The sequence below is a fragment of the Halichoeres trimaculatus genome, unplaced genomic scaffold (assembly GCF_033239565.1).
Source record: "Halichoeres trimaculatus isolate MK-OKI-2021-1 unplaced genomic scaffold, fHalTri1.1 fHalTri1_scaffold_15, whole genome shotgun sequence".
Classification (NCBI taxonomy): Eukaryota; Metazoa; Chordata; class Actinopteri; order Labriformes; family Labridae; genus Halichoeres; species Halichoeres trimaculatus.
In genome coordinates, this window is record NW_027437193.1 from 13,553,502 (window position 1) to 13,576,955 (window position 23,454).

Below are 23,454 nucleotides of genomic sequence, written 5' to 3' on the forward strand. Positions count from 1 at the left end.
GAAAGTGTACTTCTCCCAGTATGCAGATTTACCTACTGAACCACAACCCTGACAAACAACAAGCACTCGGGCTGAGATTTGCTGTAGCTGATGCTCAAAAATGAGTTATGTTCAGCTATTATAAGATCATGAATGCTCAGACTGCGTTGCTTAGGCATCCCGACAACTTGCCGTCTCCTCCATTGAGCAGATGAGACTACTTCACCACAGTGTGACTGTTGATACCAATTTCCTCGAAAGTAACTATTTGTCTTGAGCATAATTACCTGCTGAGTGCTCATCTTCTCTTTCTGGTATGATGGATAAAATGTATTTTTTAAATCATTATGATAATAATCTACAGACCTCTAATTTGACTAAACTAAAAGGTAAGGTTGATACTGCTGACATGAATTCAAAGGGAACAGTGTCAAATAAGACGTAACAAGTGAAGGAAATAAAGGGAATTCCATCCTCAGGAATACAATTTCTTTCAGATTCAAGATGAAGGATGATGGATGACACACATGGGGGATTTTCTTGAAAATGTTCATGATAATTGGCATGCCAAGGCAGGTCAGAAGAAGTACGCATGACTGAGCACTCAACATGATCTCTAACACCTTATACCAAAGCTTATTACAGAGTTTTCTATCTACAGTCCCATTCCAATTTCTCAACCAGATAAGTGCACAGCAGACCACCTTCACCTCATGACCAGCCGCCCCTCCTCCAACCTCAGGACCCCCAGAGAGTCCCCCATCTTAGCACATGGTTCACTGATCACTCATGCCTCTGCTAGCATGAAAGAGTGGCTTCGTTCATCCACAGGTGGGGGTGGGGACTGTCTGCGCACCTCACACCCCTCACTCTGCATCTCCCTTCCCCCATACGTCTCTCACACAGGATGAGACGTTATCATCAGGAAGCACATGAACCAAACATGTGTGTGTGTGTTTGGCTGGGCTTCAGCTTTCAGGATCTAATTTAGGAGCAAACACTTAGGCAGGTAGCTACAGGCGCACAGTCCCGCCCAGGGCATTGAACACCTAACACTACTCAGGCTGATCGGCACACCTACATTCCTAATGCCTGACTGACTGACTGACTCTGCAGTGGAGTAAATGGACTTAAAGCACTGGAGTGGGTATCCTTGGCAACACGTCTTGAGAAAAAAACAAATAAACCAACAAGCTTGACCTCATGGCCCATTATGAGGATAAAACATCGACTCTGCTTGTTCAAAGGTTAGCTTAATGAGACTCAAGGCAAGAAATGTGTGACCTGACATTAGAAGGAGTCATTAAGTTGTCATGGTCAGCTAATTAGGTCTTCAAGCTTAGGTGTGAAGTTGGAGCCAAACAAATGTTGAAAATCCCAGCTATGAATTCATCAAGATACAAATATTTGTATCTCTCTGTTCTCTACAGCTCTTGACAAACACTCTCCCTGGTGTCAGAGTTAACCTTTAAACACACTGCTATAGCCGTCTTCTTTCTCCTTACCATTATACCATGTAAGCCTTCTTAATTTAGCCCGGCTAGGCAGCTAAATGCATCCCTAATACAGCCACTAACTGCTTTAATGCTACCGCTTTAAGCTGTGTCTGTGTGGCCAACAGTGAGTTTGTATGATGTGTGACACAGTCAGACTGTATAACACAAGTCAAACCCACGTAAAAGAAGCCATTACAGTCTGCTCTTATCAATAACTGGTATTTCTCTTTTACTGTACCTACCTACTCATTAACAGAACTTTAAAAATCTCATGTAAGGCAAACTACCCTCTGTGTTCATGAAAATCACAAGAGGAGTGCTAGAAATAGAAATTCCAAATGGACTCTGGAGCTAGAGAATCTTGAATGCCATCCAAACCCACAATTCCCCCCCATGTGTTTTTCATTTGCCTATCTCCTAAAAAAAAAAGTTCACTTCCTCATTCGTCTCGAGCTGTAGCTTTGTGTGTAGTTCAGGGAAGGCAAATGGAGCTCTGAGCTGAGAAACAAATTCAGCAATCTTGCAGGTCTTACCTTGACCTTTGTGTGCGTCAGTGCCTGCCAAAGTCTCTATGGCGACTGGCTGTGACTTATTATTCCTGGCCAAAGGAGACTGGTTTGTATCTTTGCTTTGGGGCTGCTGGGGTTCACATTTGCCAGTGTGTGGCTGCTCTTTCCTCCTAAAACGGTTGGTTATAAGCTGCCATATGCTCGGTACTTCCTGAACTGGTTTGGAAGACAGTTTTGTTGGGCAGAGGGGTACCTCCATTACTTTTACTTTCCCCCTGCTGTGATAATGGATGTACTGCACGCCCCCATCCTCAATCTGCTCCGTGGAAGTTGGAAGCATTCTTCCTGTGAGGTATGAGAAAGGCCGGGCGGGCATTGTAGTTTCCTCTGCTGTAGAATTATTCAGAGAGTAATCCTTTGACTCCATTTCCGACACTGAAGTAACTTTTTCCCGAGGCCGAGTCCTTCTGATACGCAAACTGAGGCTCCGTCTTAATGAACTCAGTGTGCTTTTTGAAGAATCTGATTTGTTTGATTTAGAAGAAGGTTTAGCGTCTTTTTCACTTTCCTTTTCCTTGCTCTTTTCTTGAGGTGCTTTCCCAAAAAGCCTCCATCGAAATCCCCCTTTCAGAAAACCTTCCTCATCATTGCCAGTGTTGCTGTAGCTCCGCTGGTTGTCTATCTCATCATCAGATCCCCTCTTTCTAAGCTCCAGCACTGTCATACTGACAGGCCTTGGCTTCAAGCTCCTCTGGTGTGCCCTTAGGGTCACCTCTGCAGGGACCGAGGGTCGCTGAGCAGCCGCAGAATTGAGGCCATCCACAGCCCGTAACTCAGCCTTCCTGCTCCTGCACTGCTGATTTTCTAAAATAACTGCCCTCCTGGAGGGGTGCTGGGTTTCTGACAGGACTGAGCCTGGGCCTGCCAGCATGCACACACTCCTAGGCCGTCGCAGCCGTCTTTCTTGTTCAGGATGAGATTCTGTTTGCTGCTTGATTGAGTCTCCATACATGCTCATCGCCTTCCTACCCCGCTGGGCTTCACTGGGACGTGGCCTTCGCAACACGGCCCGGGGCAGAGAGCTATGTCCTGTAAAGGTGTCATGATTCCCAGAGAGAAGGCCGTCAGTGCGCGCTGAGAGAGAACACAATGCCGGGCTCTGAATGTGTTGCTCCTGGACGTCTTTCTGAGCAGCTGACTCTGCCACTTCTCTGTCTTGAACTGCGGAGTTACCTGGGCTCTTGCAGAAGTGATTCAAAAACCTGTCTGTCTTCATTTCTCCCTCCACCTCCTCCAACTCCTCCTCATTCTCCTCCAGAACCACCTCCTGTCTTTGCCTTCCAGCTCTACCTGTGCAGCTCAGGTGGCGTGCCCTGCCATGCCTAGGGCTCTTCTCCAGTGGCACTAAACTAATCATCTTTTCTCCTGGTTGGCAATTTTCCACCAGGGTGTGGGTGACCCGGCCCATTCCCAGCCCTGAGACAGATGCATCACCCTGTTTTTCTTTCAGGATCACAGAGATGTGGTAAACAGTCTTTCCCTGCTGCTGCTCTCCAATATCTGTACTCCTTGGGGTCACATCCACTGTCCCACTGCTGAAGAATAGCATGGCACTTCAGTCAAACAGCAAAACAAGCCTGGAGCAAAAACTAATGTTCACATTCTGCCCAGGAGTAGTAGAGATCCAGCTCATAAAGTCCTTCATTTGAAGACTGAATTCCTATGCCAAGCATAATCCTTCACCTTTGACATGGGAAAAAAACTTCAAACAAGTTAGAGCAAAGCCTCGCTGCCAACTGCATCCTCTGGCTCCTTTACTCAGCACTCTCACACAGCCGTTTAGATGAAAACTGCCTCTTCTCCACACTCTGTCCTACCTGTTCTGCACAGGCTGATGAACAAAAGAAAAACAGGTTGTCCACTTCTTGTTTGGCAAGAAAGCAATATCTGTTGTAGTAGCAAAAACTGCAACTTAAAAACCACTGAATCATCCTTCCTCCTTGGCAAGTTATGAACTGTGAGCAATCCTTGTTTTTGGCGGTGCAGACAAACCCCTTAATCTCTGAGCTCTTGCCATGCAGAGCATGAGGGAGTGAGTCTCTGTTTGAACTTTCAGCTGCCTTCCAACCCCCGGGACAGATGGAAAACAAGGAGTGGATCCCACAGACATTAAACACGCCCTCCTGAGTTCTGCAGAGCTGTGCGTAGCCCCCAGAGACACAAACAGACAACAATGAACTCGAGACTGAGAGAGTCCTCAGCTGATAACACACATCAGTGATCAAACATGACTAACTACTTCAAATGGATTTTTTCCTTCTTGTGACCAATGTAATAAATAATTACAGCTGACACAAAGTAGAAGAGCATGAGTTTGACTAATGCACCAAGCAGTTTTTACAGTCTTCCTGTTCATTTCCTCTTTTCTCAGAGTTTGGCTGCACTACTGTGCTTTCACAAACCCAAATAGAGCCATTAAACATGGGTTAAAGTAGTATGAGGACCATCATCTGAACTAAGCCAGAGATTTCTTGTTGAACATCATAAGCACTCCAGTAACAGTAGGATTGTGGTAAGAATGTTGCCACCTTGTGGTCAAAAAAGGCAAAAAAAAAAAAGTTGGTAAAAAAAGAAACATTTTCCTGGATTTGAATAATTTCTATAAAGTAAAAAATATAATCTATGTACTCAACCTGAACACGTTTTTTTGTGTAATAGAATCAGTAAAACCCACTGTGGTTATAGGACTAAAAGCTCATACTGCCAGTATCTTACACAACTCCAAAAACAGCTGTGATCAAAATATGAACTGCTGTACAGAAGGGGTTCTTTGACGATGAAAACAAAAGAACAACTCGTCACACTGAAGGCCTGTTCTCAAAGTGCATTGCCATGACAAATCAAGCAAGACCACAAAGATGGATATTGTTGCCCAAGTATCTTGGAAAATAAGGAAAAAAACTCTTAATTGTACCAAAAATAAGCCAAAATTCCCTCAAGCTAAGAGGAAAATATCCTCTAAAAGGATGTCATCTTCAAGGCCTTTTCCATGTCATACCATTCACAGTTCAAGTGCTGATATTAGAGCTGTGTCTTCGTGCATTTTTCTTCTGTGGTCTTATCAACAGAAACAATTGAAAACATCTGAAGTATTGTTCCAGGAAACTGGCTCTATATATCTGTGCAATGACACATGGACATGCACGGTCATGTAAATCTCTGTTTTTCTTCTCAGACAGGGTGTTGAGTATTACCATTAAAATGTCAAGATGCCTTGAAATCAAAGTTCGGTCTCACTTTAAGCTGTCAGAGCTTACTGGGCTGGCCTTTACCTGAGTCGAGGAAGCAGGGGTTTGGTATGATCTCAGGCTCGTCGTAAAGCAAACAGTCTTTTTCGTTCCACTGGATGTGGTGGTGTCGGGTTCGTCTGCGACCTCCAAAGCACTGCAACATAGTCTTATCTCTCAGAGCTGCTTCTCCTGGACTCTCAGTGTACCCATTCAAGAACGCAGGAAAGAAGAAAACATCCAGTTGCCTGTAATATCATTTACTGGCCCAAATTGGTGGCAATATTTTCATTTCCTCTCCTCCGGTGTACAGCCTCATTTTTGCTTCTCCTCGGTATTGTTGTGAATCTCTTTATGTTGCTCCATTTCAGTTGAATTTGTCCGGCACGGCTGTTTTAAAAAAGACCCGTCTTTTCAGTTCAATCTCGCTGTGGTCATGATGTGCTGTCCAGCTTGACCTGATAATGCAGTTACCAGTCTAGAAAGAGCAGCCCAGTGAAGTGTCATGGTTCACTTGGAGGCATTTCCTGCAGGTAATTCGTAATCCAGGTGTTGGTATAACAGGGTCCTACATAAGAAACACTGACAGGATTAAAGTTAATCCACTGTCCTGTTGTCTTTGTTGCAGTTCAGTCCGGAGGAAACCTGTGCTGTGCTGTGGTGTGTGGTAAACCCTTGGATTTCATAGTAGTGACAAGGTAACAGAGCCTCTCTTGTTTGCTTCTCTTTCCTTCTCAGTCCAACGGCTAAATGTTTCTCCCTCATGTAACCGTATCTTGATGGAAGCTGGGAGGGTTTTTTCGGCAAAACTGGATTTGCACGTTTCTGGGTTCTTGGATTACTCTCCGCCTACAAATCTTTCTGTTTGTTTGCATGCATACATCTAAGTGTGAGCAGATGCAGCGATAGAGAGCAGATTATCTTCTTATCAGTGTTGCATATTTTAGTTCTCTTCTTTTCTAACCTGACACTGTCTCTTTCCTTTCTTTTTAGTATGTGCATACCAGTTTTAACAGCCTTTTCAATCAGATAATGCATTTACAAATACGCTCTCCCAACTTTAACAGCACATTAGAATACAACTCTGCATTTCTAATTCACCACTAATACGCACAATATATCTAGACTCAACTTGCAGACAGGGGGGAATTTTTTAATTTAGTAATCAAACAGAAAATTATACCAACTGTTAATTTAGAGCAGGCTCTGTCGTAAAGTTTAATGAAAAAAGTCATCATAGTTTGTAATTAGATTGTCTTCATTTTGGCTCCATCATCTTAGTGAATTTATATTGGAGCTTATGTAAGTAAAGTGTACCTACAGTTTTAGTTGACAATAATTGAGCTAATGTACTTGTTGCTTACAGCAGGGGGCAGTCACGCCACTACAGAGCTGTATTCTATTGAGGACTGCATTTTAAAGAATTATTAAAACCCCAATCCCCTATGAGAAGTCAAAGTTTTGAAATGTAATACCTTTACTCAGACATTACCATGCTCTGGTTCCTAAGTATAAGCCTGGAGAAAGTGAGTGTCTGAAAGGGAAATGCTTTCACACTATCATCAATTACCTTCAGGGCTTAAGCAATTTCAGGGGTTATACCTTTTAGCACAAACTGCAAGACGGATACGGCTCACCAGCAGACATGGCAGATGAGCAGCCCTGGTGTGTATATGAACGCAGACACGATGCATAACAAATGCTGGTGCTGTCTCACAGTTAATGTGATGTATCCGAGGCATACAAGTAAAGCTGGCTGACTCCTTGTCCATATTTGAACATGAGTCAGTGTTAGAAGACAGTCGTGTGGACATGTACACTCTTTTGCTGGAGACTGTTTGCTTTATGTGGCAAACAAGGTAACGGGGACAGTCGGTGAAGGCCGTTCTCTGACTTTAAATAATCAGTGTGAGGCTGGTAGGTGGCTGAAGTCCAACGCTGCCTCAGTTTTTTTTTTCCTATTTTTTTAGTTAAGTGATGCTGACCTCATTCACAAATACAAAACAGCAGGCACCAGACTAGCTTTCAGTTTCCTCCAGTTCTGCAAAGAAAAACAAACCCTTGTGATATCAACTTGTCATAAAATAGAAGGCACACATGCACGTGCCACCTGCGTGTTTGATGACAGCTTTGCATGACAAATCAGAGTAAAGCTTGCAGCAGTGACTCACAAAGTTTAATGAGAACAAAAAAAAAAATCTTGGTGACATTGCATGTGTGCCGATTTACGGGGGACAAAGATAGCCCACATGAGAAAACGTGACGATAAATGAGAGAAACCAGAACAAGGAAATGAATCGCAAGCAATCAGAGAGAGTCCTCAATTAAAAAGACGTCTGACCTCCCCGGACAGAGTCAGAAACAGTGATTAGTATCATCACAGGGCAGACACATGAGCTTGGTATTGCTAATGAACCCGGCACCAGATTCTACCCTGAGGCTGCAACCACAGCAAATGACTCCTGATGCCATGTTTTGGATCTTCAATTTAAGCTGGGTGCCAGCACAAGATGAAACTAGCTGTGCTCTTTTTGGTCAACACACAAACAAATACTGAGACTTATGTCAAAGAAATACTGGGAAAGAGAAATGATCATGAAGCAGTACTCATAAGTTCAAAACTACAGCACTGACTCAACAAGTAAATCTGAAAGACTATACAACTACAATTCCACCAAAGCTCCCAAATAAGATCAAGGTTTCAATCTGCCAAAGAACACAGATTAGCACAACGACTCATTATGCTACAAGTTACTGTGTTTTAAATGAAAATGTATGTGACAAGATCCAGTGTTGAAAGTTCCTCTGGGGTACCTCTTAGTGGAGCACTTCGAGAGGACTTTAACCACACATACATAATTGAAAGAGATTTGCTTGGTCCATGAATCCATTAATTCTTGCTAACTTACATATTTCTTTGTCAAAAACCTTTGAATTACAATGTGTAACAGATTTAAAGGTCAACACCCTCTAATTATTCTGCTGTCAGTTATTCAGATAAAATGAATATCAGTGTAAACATACATGTAGTTTAGGGACTGTGTGCTAATATGTAATGGCATAATTTCTGGTACCCACAAAATTCAGAAGTTAAAACCTAAAACTTTATCGTCAACAATATACAAGCATTACATTCAGTCATTTGTCTGTGTAGGTTTAAATTTTAAGTTTGAAAACTTTTTAGACTTAAAGCTACTTAAAAATGCTTCTCCGGAACATATTTGTAATGTAAAGTGGTGCCTGATGAATTGTTGTCGAACCTCTGAAAGATGGATTTGAAGAACACAATTATAAATACTGCTGGGTGTGCATCACGTAGAGAGCGGTGACACGTGATTAAGGGACTGATTTTAGACTTGAAGTTGTTTCAGTATTTCTTCCAGTGTCACTGTCATCACTGCTTTAAATGCCCCTATTTCTTTTTGTATATATGTTTTAGTTTTTCACATAAGACCAAGATGTACTTCCTTCAACATTCATGCAGAAACTGCGTCAGGAAGCAAACAAGTAATCAAGTTTGCGCGGGGTAGTACTTACATCCTTTCCCAAAATGTTGTTGTCTCTCTATGAGAGGTGTGATTTGCACACGTATTTGTTCATCTACAAATCCTTTACTGAGATGTCTAATCCTCTGTAGCCCATCACATCAGGTCCAATGGTCGGCTTACACTCCAGGCTCCTAGAGGTCATTCTGCTTTTAGCCTTTTTTCTTCTAAAGCACTTTTAAAATGAATGCACTGATTTGATTTGATGATTTCAGATTCCTAGTTTTAAACATATTAGTCTGTGATTGGACCTGTTTTAACTGACTTTGATAACACATTTAGCAGGGAGCCGAATGACGAGCTTCGTAAGTGACTGTAGTCTCTGAATAACTGTCTAAGATACAAATCCAGCATAAAACTAGGGATACATACACCAGTTCAACTTTTTAAGTACAGGTACCAAAACCAAGTCCTGGTCTTTGATCAGGCTACCAATACTGATCCAATCTGATATCAGCATTAATGTCACATTCTTTATTCCTCAATATAAGGATGAGAGTGAGTTTACAGTTGGGCAACTTCAAGCTTCTCCAACTTTGTGAACCAAAATACCCAAATTACTATAAGCCTACTTAAACTGACTGTTTTATTATTTTATCAGATTATAAACGTGTGAATGTGGGCTAAGTAGATCTTTACATAATAATACAATTTGACTGTACCTCAGCAGTTGATAAGTGAAGAAGTAAGTGAAGAAATAAACTCGCACATATTGCAAGTTGCCCTCTGAGTTGTTGGTGAAACACTCACGAAATACCTACAAACTGCTGAGCTGCTGTAGTTATCTTCCTTCAGGCTATTTTAGCTCTGCCTAGCAAAAATTTACAGACCTACTGGCATAAATGAACACAAAGGAGAATAGAACTAAGTTGAAAAGATCTGTCTCTGTCTTTTGCCACAAATATATCCAATTTTACCTTTTAAGTCAATATAAGAACCAAAACCTGATACAAGGATCGGATCAGTGCATCTCAAAGTAAAAGTGTATGAAAACGAGGGCAGTCACCAGACCAGGGCTGCAGCTATCGAATATTTTAGTATTCGAGTATTCTACTGAAAATCCCATCGATTAATCAAGTAATCGGATAAAATACATTTTTGTTTAGTTAAAGAGCAGTTATTTTTCAAATGAAATTTTTTTTCTTTAAGAAATAGAATTTTCTGATACAGCATGTCAATAAGAGCACTTGCTTTGGTAGTTCCAAAATTTGTAAACACACTTTGACACATTTTTTGTGCCTTGTACATCTCATCAAATGTTGCGGACTCAAATGGCACCCGTTTCATAGAATGACCCATTAGTCTCCAAACTCCAGAAAAGAAGCTAGATTTGTTGCTAGTTGCTATTTTGTATAAGAGGTAGCTTGAGGGGTCTGAAAAATCTCTTAATATGGCCTCAGCTTTATTTGAAATACCACTCTTTGATCTTTTTTAAAATTAAACGATTCCTCGAGGCAGAGAAAATTACTCGAGTATTTTTTGTAATCGAGTACCTCGAATCATTCAAGGAATCGTTTCAGCTCTACACCAGACGGAATCAAACATTTGCTTATACATTTTTGCATGGATAGAGTCTAAATGGCTTGTCCTTTAACTTTGTTATGTTGAGATGTCAAAGCCTTATGTCAGGTTGAGGCCAAGTCCTTCAAAGTTTTCATAATGAGTTATTCAGAAAAGATGTTGTAAACCTTGTGGCGGACATCTAGTAAGGACATCCAGCATTGTAACATTTCACATACATGGATCAGCCTAATCGGTATCAACAAAACAGTGTAACATGCTGGCAGTTCGAAGGATGTTCCTCTGGTTGTAACAATGAGCTCTCTGTGAAAGGACTTACAGCACAAAGGTTGATCAAACAGTCGATGCCTTTGAAAGATCTGAATCATAATTTGATAAAGAAGCACACACAAAGAACTAGTTATTAATCCTATATCTGAAATGAGGTGTTTTTTCCCTGAATTATTGTACATCAGTGTCGATTCCCCATGAGAATGACTCCCAGGCGTTATGCAAACAAGCTGCAGTTTTGGCACAACACAAGCCAATCTGAGCATCTGTGCATGAAGAAACACAGGTACTGGAACAGGCAAAATCACACACTGCAAATATGAAAACATGTTGTTTTTGATTTCCCCACACAGAGGTGATAACACAGCACCACAGCTTATGCAATGACCTACCAATTTTCAATAAAACATAAATTTAGCAGACCCCTTCCCTTCCCTCTCCTCTTTCTGCATCAACACTGAATCAATATCTGCAGCTGAATAAGTCAGGAGAATCATACACAGAGACAGAGGGGCTACAGACGGCACGGAAAGTTTATGATAATTATGCTTGCAGTAGTGGTATTCAGCGTGGGTGTAGAGCCTTTTTAAAATTCAGCTGCACTAGCGACGAGCATACGTCACCATTGCTCCACTGCAGAGAAAATGATAGGTTCGAGGACGTCTGTGGGAGGTTGTGAAAAAAATTTCCAGACTCTTCTGTCTTTAAAATTCTGGTTTTGAGAGCGAGCCTGTGCATTTGTATAGCATGTGTGATGGAAAGAGAGACAGAGAATGTATGAGACTGAATAAAGAGACAGACAGGGGCAGAGCGTGTTACAGCTGCATCACTGAAGACGTTTCAGCAGTATGAATCCTCTTTGTTGACATGTATGCCATCCTGCCTGTGTTTTTTAACAGAAAATAACAGATTGTGCAGAATATTTATGTTTGATTCCTGCTTGTGTGTGTGTGTGTGTGTGTGTGTGTGTGTGTGTGTGTGTGTGTGTGTGTGTGTGTGTGTGTGTGTGTGTGTGTGTGTGTGTGTGTGTTTGCACCTGCAAATCTTCTATATATGCATGGGTGGAAGAATAGGCAGCGATCCTGGCATCTTGGCAACCCATCATAAACACTATACCAGCAAATATGCAGCCATTAACCTGAAGTCAGGTGAACAACTTCAAAATGTAGAAAACATAGCGTGAAATAAGCAGATTTTGATGGAGAAAAGGAAAAAAAAACTGCACACAAAAAGGTCCTTATGTATTCCTATAACAAACAAAACATACAGGGGAAGCACAGAAGCTTCTACTGGTCTGTAAACGATGACAAAATGACCAGTGAGAGTATGTAGGAGGAAGCTGCAGAGCGATGCACAGCTTTTTACAGGCAGGTTTGTGTGGGCTGGTGGCTCCCTGTCCTCCTCCTCCTGCAAACATTAGTTTGCAAACCCCCGCTTGCTTCTGGTGTCATCTTTCAAAACTTGCCTCTAAATTCACGTTTATGCAATAGCTTTGATGTGGTACTGCATTAGGTAATCTGTATTTTAATGTAGGAGGGAATCGTAGTAGTAGTAGAAACAATATCAGTACTATTCGTGCTAATATTACACAGGAACACAGGGAGAGGATGTGAAAGCTCACGATCTGGGATGAGATATGCTTCATTTAAGTGAATAAATGCACAGAAAATCATGACTTAAAGCAGCTGTGAAGTGCGCTAATTCGTGGACATGTCTGCAAAGCAACAGATAACACTTAACTTCTGAGAGCTCTGACTGTAAGCGAGGTTTGTGAGGAGCAATTTAATTAGAAAGAAATTTCTTTATCTGATATTTATGTAAAGCTTTGAGCATCAAATGAAGCTTCAAATATGTCACTTACAAAACCTATATCTCTCAAGCATCATAGTGCCTGGATCATCCTCCAATTTCCTCCCTTGTACCGTAACATGTAATCTGTCAGGCACCATCTGGCCTTATGTATGTCAGCACCATCCTCCTGTAACAATCCTGCAGTTGTGAGAATAAATAGAGGGGTCAATCACAACATCACTGGACCACACGCTGATACCATCTTGCTACTGAATGGAAATGATTCTGAGGCTGTGGATCTCTGCTTCCTGGATGTTGATGTAACCATCATTAGGTATTCTTTAATCTGTCAGATACACAGACAAGCTCTAATCATGCGAACTTTTGTATTCAACATGCATAACTACAGCTCTGCTTACTCCGTATTCCCAGGAAGAAGACTTAAATCGACCCCATATTGTCTAATACTGATCACTCCTCTAATTCTTAATCCTTTCAAGGTTTGTTTTTCTGTGCTGTTCCAAAAAGAGCGCCAAGAATAGCGGCACATTTGGGCACAAGCTCCCCTGTAATTTCCCACGCCTTTTGTCTCCGTTCCTGTGCCGCCCCTGCATGCTGAGACAATAAGCTGGGAGCTTCGTTATGAAGCTGACAACACCATTTTACAAAGAAGTCAGGAGGAATACCATCATTCCTGCTGTTGCACCCCCCTCCCAACAAGTGCTAATTACATGCAAACACATTAAGCAGCCGCTCACTGATATAAAACACGAGTATTTATTTGTTTCCATCAAGCTGCTACAGTTCACCAACAGCAGGTTTACAAAATTAGAAAAAAAAACTCTCTGTGTGAAAAGACGCAGTGTTCCTCCCTTGATACACAGCCATTTGCTTCTGCAAACAGTTATGCAATCAGTTTTCAACAGATAATGGCTCCAGGATAGTGACGCATCATCGATTCTGTATTCAATGTGGGATTAATTGTTGTTATGTTCATTTAACTAGCATATCTGTGACTGATGAAAATCTCAAATCCTCAGCCGCAGGGAAATGGCTCTTGGAGATTTACAGGTGACTGACAATTAAGCCATGCTCCAGCGGCTCAAGGTAAATGGCGCTGAGTAAAATGTGCACCGTGGTAACTTGGTTACTAATGTTAGCGTGATGCATGGAGAGTGAAGGTCAAAAAAGAAGAGACAGTGAGGTAAACAAAAAAAGGGAAAACTGTGCGGAAAAATCCATTTGCTAGAATAATTCAACAACAAAAACTAGTAAATTGACAGATACAGATTCCCTCCCTGCAGCTAAAGGCCTGAAATCATCCGGAGGCTTCAAATCTAGGGCTTTAGCATGAAATTGAATAACTTTGAATTCATATATAATAAAGGCCTCCAATCTCCACCTGAAATGACATGTCATCAGTATTCTGGATGAGACCAGTCCTCAGTCAGACAGCCAGACACAAAGGCTTAGTTCCAGCTCAGTAGATCCACAGCGTCTGAATGACGGAGACGTCAAAGCTGGAGAGGCCAAACATCTGTATCCTAATTGGTGAAGTTTCATGACAGCTCTATTTGTCAAAGTCAGAACGGAGCAGTTATATTACTATGCTCCATGTGACATTTTTAGGTGCCCTTAACATAATGACAAATCATCCTGTCCCTGCCAGGTGTATCGGGGGAGACACTACTTCATCATGCTCATTGCTTCAGCTCGGTATTGTGTGGGCATGAGCAGCAGGTCGAGGTGAACCTGAATAACTGAGAGTGATTAAAGTGGATGTGGAGACACTGAAGGATGATGGTGCCTGGCGAGTTCTACCTGCAATCTGGCGATGGCAATCTTGAGATTTGGACAGCTGGAGGGTTATTTTTTTAGAAACTGAGCAAAATTGAAACAATTGAGGTTTGAGTAAAATGTTGCCTAACATATACATGCACAAGTATTACACAAAAAAAGCCTGTCTTCTTAAATTTCTTGCATTTTGTCATCTTTAATGTCGGTGTTCGAATATCAAAAACTTGCTGATCAGACGATCTGATCCTCCGCAGGGCAACACTGTGTGCTGAATACACAGTTTTTGTTCTACTAGACTTTTTCAGGTTCTGACACCGACAACTTAAAGATTTTTACACATGAAGCACAAGTATTCGCTCTCAAAACTTTGAGAAACTGCATCTTGCATGGATCAAAGGGAAAAGTGGGTAAAAACTGTAAAAGCTCAATTTAAGTTGGTTTGAGAAAAGATAAGAGGTACAAAAAAAACAGTGTGTGAGATATGATGTGAAGAGAAAAGTTCTACGTCTTCAGCCTGAAGGGAAAAGGAGAAATATGGAACATATTCTGAATTCATATTAACTGATATCTATCTTAACTCCGGCTCAGAGGAACTACAAAAGATAATCCCAGCTTGTTCAGACTCCAGTCTCCAGTCGAGAGATTGAATTTTTCCAAATGCTGACAACCCATCTTTATTAGACAATGGGGTGATCGCCTTTTGGGAAGTGTCAGAATTTGAGTCCATTTAATGGAGGCACATATCTGCTGTAGCAAAGAGACGTATTTAATAACTTCTGCAGCTCCATGAAGGGCGTCCAAGCTGGCAGCTGTCATACAAGTGCAGTTAAAACCTTGAAGCTAACATCCACTGGAAAAGTTGCAGTCATCATCTCCCCAGTTTTAGTGATGAAATGTCAGATTTCTGTGCATCACACAGAGACAGAAAATGCTGATGTGAGGCTTTGACTGCACTCATTTCAGTAAGTGGGAAGTAAGCCTAATGTCTCAGCACCTTTCCACTTGAAATCAATCTCTGGCAGCAAAGACATTACATCTAAATTGCAATAAATAGCCATTTAATGGGCAAGAATGAAAAATGCCACACTTGAGGGTTCTTGAAGGCATTTTATAAGAAGAATCAGAATGCAGATGGTACACTGTGCATTATAATTCAGCATTACTGCCTCATAATGACTTGGAGTGCCATAACCTATACATCTTAAATTTCATGCAAACTTTTAAGCAGTTGATTTTTTTCCCCCGTACAAACTGAGTTTGATGGTGTTAGACACACTCTTACTCACACTCTACATATGAATCATGTATCTTCTCCTGTGTATGTAGAGAAATAAGCCACCTAATGAGCTGAGAATTTTGCTTCTGGCCATAGAAAAGCAGTTCTCAGCAGCAGAAATGACACAAGAACCTTGACACAAGTTCTGCTCCACCTCCTCTTTCACTTTCTCCTCCTCCCTTCTGCATTTCTTCATCTTTACTTCCATCCGATAATCCGCCTACAACCCTCTACCCTCCCCTTTACTTTCTGAATGCTGCATCAGCAGCTGCCCCAGGAGAAGGGAGACCTGTTCCTAAAGTGGACTCTGACAAATAACAACCTCTTCAAAAACTGCAAAGATGCACCGGCTTCATGTGCACCCACACCTTCAAGGAGGACGTACTTTCATAATGTGATTCTCTGTTATGTAATCCTGCGTGATGAATAACTGCAGACACTCCAAGATTAATGGAATTCAGGGGAAGCCCACCCCCCACACTGCGTGCTCTACAGTACTGCTATTTTTACTCGGGCTTCTCCACAGGTACTATAGTTTCTGAGGTCACATGGCTGCCCGCCCCTCAGAGAAGCACACTGCAGCAGTGCACTATTTCTGGGCTGCTCGCAGGGAGAGACAGGTGTGAGCTCTTGTGGAGGGAGAAACCTGCTGAAAGGTGCTATAACACTCTACTGCTGCAGGGCTGAAGGTGGAAAGATCCTGCATAGTGCAAAAAATAACTAGGCTATCAACCTTCTCCTTGTTTCACCTCTGGTGTGATGGGGCGGGTAAAACAGACGAGATAGTCAAGGTCAGAGTTTGAGGATCAGAAGGTAAAGGCTGCTGCTCTTATCGTGACTGATAGGCCCTTTTGTCTGTGCAGAGTCTGAACCGCCTGCATGGCTGCCACTGCTGCTGCATGCCAACGAGACAAGCAAAGCAGTGTTGGTTTGGCACCTCATCATGGTGACAGCTGCATGATGGTTGGCATCATGTCCATATCAGTCTTCCTATCTCATAACTCAAGCCTCATCCATCTATTAAAACAGGATTGTTACCTTCAGAGTCCTGATCTGAATCAACCTTAATGAATATCTAAACAGCTATCTTTTCACATATTTTGCTGAACAAAGAAAGTCTCTAAAATCTCAGTTTTTTATTGTCCAGATGCCAAAGAAGTCTTGAACAAGTGCGTCGGCCTAACAGAGCGCTGGCTTGATGATCAGTTATTAAAGACGTTTCTTCAAATGTTATGGCTCAAAAAAGAAGCAGAGACCAAAAGCAAATACAAAACATGGATGTGCTAATGTGATAACACCTTTTGCTGACTGCAGTTTGTTTAAAAGGGTGAATACACAAAAGTTTACTGACTTCTGTTAGCTTTCACTGAAAGAGACTATCCATCAAACGTACATAACTTTGAGTTCTAACATTTGTCGACTAAAAACTTAAATATCATTACTCTTGCTAGCCTGAATCTGAATTTGGAGTTGGTCAAATGAATTACTAATTATTAAATTACTGCATACTTGAAATGTTGGTTATGTTTAGCCAGAGCCCAGAACAGAAGATAGCAGAAGCTGTAGATGTGGTTCATGGCATAATCCTACGGTGTTCAACCACCCGGATATAAACAGGCATTGATGACACATGCAGATGTCAGAGTGTGGTGCGGTTTGGCAGCAACTTGATGAATAGAATAGTAGCTGTATAACATCAAATTTGCAAATCTGTGTTTAGTAGATTCTTGCTTTTATGGATCATTTTATCTTGACAATAAATCGTTTACCACCAAACAACAGCAACCAAGTGTCAATGGCAGAATAAGCTGTTTGGCATTGGCAGAGAAGATTTGGCAAACTTTTATGATTGGCTCAAGCTACATACTCAGCTCTGCTGCTCATCCCACAAATGCATGTTCTTTAAACAATTCAAAAGGGAAAGAAACAGACTTTCCGATGGGATAAGATTTATTACCAAGAAGTATTGTCAAAAAAAGGATCTAATCTTCCACATGGAAATTACCTCTCTCTTTTCTTTAGATTATTTTTTATCAAGCAAATATGTTCAATTTGAGTAATTTAACATGGGCCTCTATAGGAGTCTGGCTTACTGTTAGCACAAGCCTCAAGTGGCTGCTGGAGGAACTGCAGCTTTTGCCCCTGAACTTAAATTTTGAGGCTAGGAGGAGCCACTCCATTAAAAAAGCAGAAATTAAGAGAAACGTTTTATTCTCATGGGGCCTGAATACTCTTTTTTTTAATTCTGTCTTTACCTGATCACAACCACAACCTGAAGATTATCAGGCAAACACTGGTGCAGATGTTGCAGAATATGAAGCAGATCGTTTCTTGGTAAAAAAAAAAAAAAAAAAAAAGTTGAATTAACTTGAGAAATAATGTCATATTTCAGAATGGATTGTTAGAAATGTCTTTTGGATAAATCTCTCGTGCATGGTCAAATGATCATGGGTTTTTGGATATTTGGGGGAAAATGATGTCACGGGATATTAGCATGATAAAACCTGAGTGAGCTCAACTGAAAAAGCTGTGAGCACAGAGAATGTAGATTTCCCAGGGACTGTGTAACAAACAAGCCCCTGTTCTTTGATGCTAGCACAGAGTCAGAAGTGCTGTAGACTACCTAATCTAGCAGGTATCTCTGAACAGAATCAAACACATGATTAAAGTTCTTGAAAGCCAATAAATCTTTGGTAATTGAGACTGAAAAAAATGAGAAGCAGGGTTTTTTTCTTAACAATTACATGGAGAAAAGAAAAGAGATATCATCTCTGTGTTACAAGACGCCTATTCATACTGACTGCAGCATATTTCATTATCAGTTCAGCAGTACCTGAACGACTGCACACGTGTATTCAGCTGACATCACTGCTTTAATCTTGTACTGACGTCAAGTGATAATCTCTCACCTACTGCGTGCTGGAAGACAAAACCCAGTGAGGTGTCTGTCATGATGGGTGATCATCTTAAAGCTCATCAGCTCCATCTGATCTATTACAGAACAGAGGTGATCAGATTAAGCCAAAACTGTATTGTAATGCATAAATTAAAGGAGTGATGAGCTAGTGAGCTCAGAGTTCCCAAACTGCCGGATATGAATTGATAATGCTTGAGTTGGGGAGTCTCTCAGGAAAGGAAATATTCTCGTACAGTCCACAGTAGTCAGTTATGAAAGTTACTTAATTAAAACAGTTTTTCAGAATGAGAGATGGAAAAAGTTTCTAACTATATCATGATGATTTATTAGAAATAAAACCTCAGCTGGATTTGTGTGAAAGACAAGCATCAACATAGAAAATATCCCGGGGAAACAAGTGATTGTATACAGACAGAATCTCAATAGTCATTTCCTGCTCATCCGAAAGCAAATTAACTTTCTGTGTAAACCGTGTAAGGAGGTAAATACATGTTTGCTCATGAAATACTTGACAGATAAGCAGCTGCTCTCGGGATTCAGTCTGATTTGTGCTGGCTTTCACTTCCTCAGAGTTAAGTAGACTTTGCTTTGAAAGCACACAGAGAAAAAGTCATGACACATGCACATTGGGTATAAAACAAACACTACCAAGAGAGCAGCGTGGCTTACACCCAGGACACACTCACAGGGATCCTGCAGAGCACTGACCATAAACTAAATCTCTGGACTATTCTAATGACTGTTCTAATAATGTCAGTATGTGGGAGAAGGATGCTAATTATGCTCTTTACATGTAAATAGCTGCTCTGTTTGTTATAGTTCTGTTGGTGTCTATCTCCTAATGGCCCAGCGATGACTCATGCTGCAAGAGATCTGAGGCCTGGAGAAACATGAAGCCATCCATCAAGGTATTCATGAGGCAAAGCTTACTCACTCGCAAGCAATGTCACCAGACGCTTTCATGCAAATAAGCATTATGAAGTCAAATATTCCCTCCTGTTAAAAAAGGAACATACCACATATTTTATAGCCAATGTGGCTTGTGTAAAGACCGTCAAGGTGCGAAATCTCTGTCAATTTTGTCAACCCCTGTAGACAAACCTGTGCCTTCTGTAGCTTTGCTTATTTTTTCCTGTGTAAACTGTGTTCTCTGACAACAAAAACACCTCATCTTGCTTTCCTTTTACAGTGAAATGTATCACTCACGGTGAATGTCTGCTGTGGAAAAGGTAAAAAGGCTGTTTCTTCAGCGTGCTGTAAACTGTCTCAACTGACACCTACGCCTGTACAGCTGTTATAGATATTAACAATTACATTATAGACAGTGTCTGTCTTGCAGCTGTTAGTGTTGTTTGCTTTGAGGGGCTGTACAGAGGAATGGCTGTCAATTTCAATCAGATTTAGGGTTTTCAATGCTTTAAGCATTCACTACTAAAATCTAATTTCTAATATGTTTATCATCCAATTAAAAAGATGGTGACGTCAGGGGGGGGGACTACGTCCATTTATTTAACCGTCTATGGACTACATCAAATTATGGATGCACTTATCCAACTTTTCTGGTCCTGATACCGATACCTAGGCTTTGGGTGTTGACCAACACTGATACTGGTCTGATATCAGTGTTAAATAATAACCTGCATGCCCTACTGTGGGATACCACTTGTAATGTTTTGAGTAAAAGGCAAAAAGTGAGTACAAATGAAATTAATGAAATTGATATTATTTAAACTATAAGTGTTGACATGTTTAACAGCATTTTGGTAAAAACAAAGCCTCAGAACTTACAGAAATGACCATTCAATTGTAAAATCTTATACCCTGTAGATTAAATCATAGTTTAGCCTTGCTTCAAGTTTGGACCGGTCCTTTTCCACCGATACCCGATCCAGCTTTAAGGAGGCGGATCGGGCCTATAGCCGACACCAGAAAATTGAATTGGTGCATCCCTCCCATACCATTGCTGGAAATAGTAGTGTGGGATTCAGAAAAAAAAGAAATAGCAGCGACTGAGCATGGCAGTAAGATGTCAACAAACACAGCAATCTTGTGTTACAGAAAACACCACCATAAATGTTAAGATAGATGCTACCAGAACCAGTTGACGTTAATGCTACAAAAACAGACCATCAATAGGATGTGTGTCCTGTACAGTGTTAACTATTAGTGTTTACGTGAGACTACCTATCTGTTTGTGTCAATCCCCAAGGGGGGCCATGTTTGAAATGCTAAACCCAACCTAGCTTCTATCAAGGCAGTGTAAGGTCAAGAGGCGGGCTTTGAGCCTCAGACTAAGCAGCAGGATGCCTGTCGATCAGGTGAGCCATGCCTCTGATTAGGCAAACTTGCCACCTTGATACCCTCTTTATTGAGGAATTGTTAACAAAATCCCTCATTTTCTGTACTAAACTGTAAACCTTTATTTTGCTGAAAAAATAATTTTTTTTGGATGAATGTGCTAAAGCTGAAATATTAATTGCATCTGCTTTAATTTCATGATAAACAAGATTCTCTAATTACAAAGGCTACCATTTGGTAAGTCATGTGATTTGATCACGAGACTTGCCAACACGTGGGGCAGGCAGGGAAAGAAGTCAAAGCACCGCTTAACCTGTTGCACAATTAGGGATGGGCATGGATAAGCGGTTCTGGTAAATTTAGTAAGTTTTCAACCATAACTGAAGTGAATAAATAAACCATCTTTCATATTAATCCATGTTTCATCAGCCATTACCTTAACATTCATATAATTGAAATATATAGGCTAGCCTTTAAGAAAGAACAATTTATTTATAAAGAATTTGATTTAAATGCAATACAGAATATATTGTTGCTTTTGTTTGTTGAAAAATAAATAAGAAGATGACCTTAAAAAAATAATCCCTTATTAAATTTCAATGGCAACATTGAGGAGGAAATCGCAATTAGATTGTTTTCCAAAATCATTCAGCCCTAGTCTGTATGTAACTTAAGGTACTTTCGGGGCCAGTCTCAAGCAAATATTTGACAAATTTAGTTTGTAGCACTTATCTAGGTATCATTTCAGGTTGCCACATGTTTTTTCCCCTCTGCTATAAGTCTACAACACCTCTCACTGGGAGCATCAGTATCATCAAACACACAGCAGCTTGAGGCAAAGTCAAAGCTCTTTAAAGCCAAGACCTCTACTGATCACAAACTTATCTTTTTAGAAACAGTGGCAGAAATAACACCACCATAGAGTAAAATCAGCCTTTAAGCATGTAAGAAAAGGACATCTTCAATTACATATAAAGGTCAGCCAGGAAAAGTGCCATAAATTTCCTGCTCCACTCAAGCAAAGACACAAAAGAAAGAAGAGGAAAAGTCAGTCAACCGATAAGGACAAAACAGCGTATAAGTCTGACACACTGGCCTTTTTCATACTCCAGATGGACTTCGAGATTCACAGGTAATAACCTAAAACACTAACATCTGTGTGCAGCCCCTGGAGCGAGGACAGCTGCAGCGAGTAAACAAAAACCTAATCTGACTTTAGCCAACAACTGAGCGCTGCCTTGACACAATAAACGAAGGAGATCTGTCTAAATCCCAACATAAGCTCTGCCCACGTACTGCGCAGAGACGGGCACAAAAAACAGACACCCTGTATTTCTACTCCTGGGTGCTCATGGGTAATACCATTTGTTGCAGTGACTCTGTTGGAGTCTCACTTCAATTTGATGCAGTGTAGCTCCTTTGTTTCTGTTGCAGTTTCACATCAGGGGTCAAAAAGAAAACTCCCCCGGTGTGAATGTCATTGCAGGTAATCACCACAGGGGGTCACTGTTGTTTTATGAAATTTCTCAATATATTTTAGTAATCAATCATTAAATTATTTGCAGCTGTAAGCCTTTTTTGGACTGTATGGAAGGGGATTTGAAAAATATCAAAGCTAACTGGATAACACAGAACTTATTTCACATGCACGTACCCAGGGATATAATTCTAAAGATATTTCTCTCATATTTAAAGACATCCTGTTGAAATATGTAGAAAGATATTACACTTTAAAGAGGATTAATTTGCACATTTTTCAACTTCTACGATAAAAAGATGCATCTGAAATTAGGGCCATATGAACACCAAGAGCACAATCTGCCAGCTTGAGCTCACCGTGGACAATCCACCACCAGCATGCACTGAGAGGTTGGAAGACGGATATTACATAAGAAGCTCATCAGTGGGGTAGTGGCCCACGCACTCCGCATCCTCAGTGGAATCTCTCACTGTTGATCAGCCTCTCACTCAAAGAAAGAACAAAATGGCTGAGGTGACTGGCTGAAGGGGAAAATGCAGCACAGAGGCTGCAAATATATGTGAATAATTAGGCATTAAAGAGGCACCACTCAGCGCAAATAAAGCAGGCGGATATTTGAGTAGGGAGAAATGGCAGCAGACATTCCCATCGATGTAACATATTTACACGCTAGATGAAATGCTACAGGATGCAAATGCTAATAAGGCTTCTACTGCAAAGCACACATTATTCATGCAATCCATTAATAAAAGCACTTGCGGAAACTGCTGCTCTTTTAGTGTTTACCTACTACAGTCTTTACTAGTTTGATTTCTCACAATACAAACTGTCAGACAGCAGTGTGGTCAGGGGGTCTTCACTGTGGTTGGAGTGAGTACTAATGTACAAACCACATCATCTTTGACCTTTAACGTGAGGCTTTTTTATATGATGGTCTTTGCAGGAGGGAAAACATTTAACACTTTTTTGGGAAAAGGTAAGCGACTGAGAAACGAGTCTGAGGTGGGGATGATTCTGTTTGAATACAAAGCCCCAGGAGATTTATGATCTGCTGGTTATTCTCATACAAATGTAGAGTTTTTGAGTTGGTTTAGCCCAGAATCTGAAAAGATAAAGTTCAAAGCCAAACAACCCCAAAGATCACAGAAACTAGATTGGTATATTGATTTAAAGAGTGGAGTTGATTAATAGTAATATACTGCTTCTGATTTTTGTCACATCTAAGAATATTTGGACTGTATTTGGACAAACCTGGACTCATTTTCAGCATTAGTTCTGTGTGTGGATG

At 40.9% G+C, this 23,454-nt stretch overlaps 1 protein-coding gene across 5 annotated transcripts in view; it reads right to left on the reverse strand.

The window, feature by feature from the left end:
• Positions 1 to 23,454, reverse strand: part of agap3 (ArfGAP with GTPase domain, ankyrin repeat and PH domain 3) — a 129,913-nt gene that overhangs the window by 73,117 nt on the left and 33,342 nt on the right. For 4 of the 5 annotated variants that reach the window (XM_074689551.1, XM_074689553.1, XM_074689555.1 and 1 more), the window contains exon 1: positions 2,009 to 3,608. The exons of the other annotated variant lie outside the window; for it this stretch is intronic. In XM_074689551.1, the coding sequence (XP_074545652.1) occupies positions 2,009 to 3,593 (1,585 nt within the window). In that variant the 5' untranslated portion in view covers positions 3,594 to 3,608. Of the gene's footprint in view, positions 1 to 2,008; positions 3,609 to 23,454 lie in introns of those variants that run through there. 5 annotated transcript variants of the gene reach the window in all.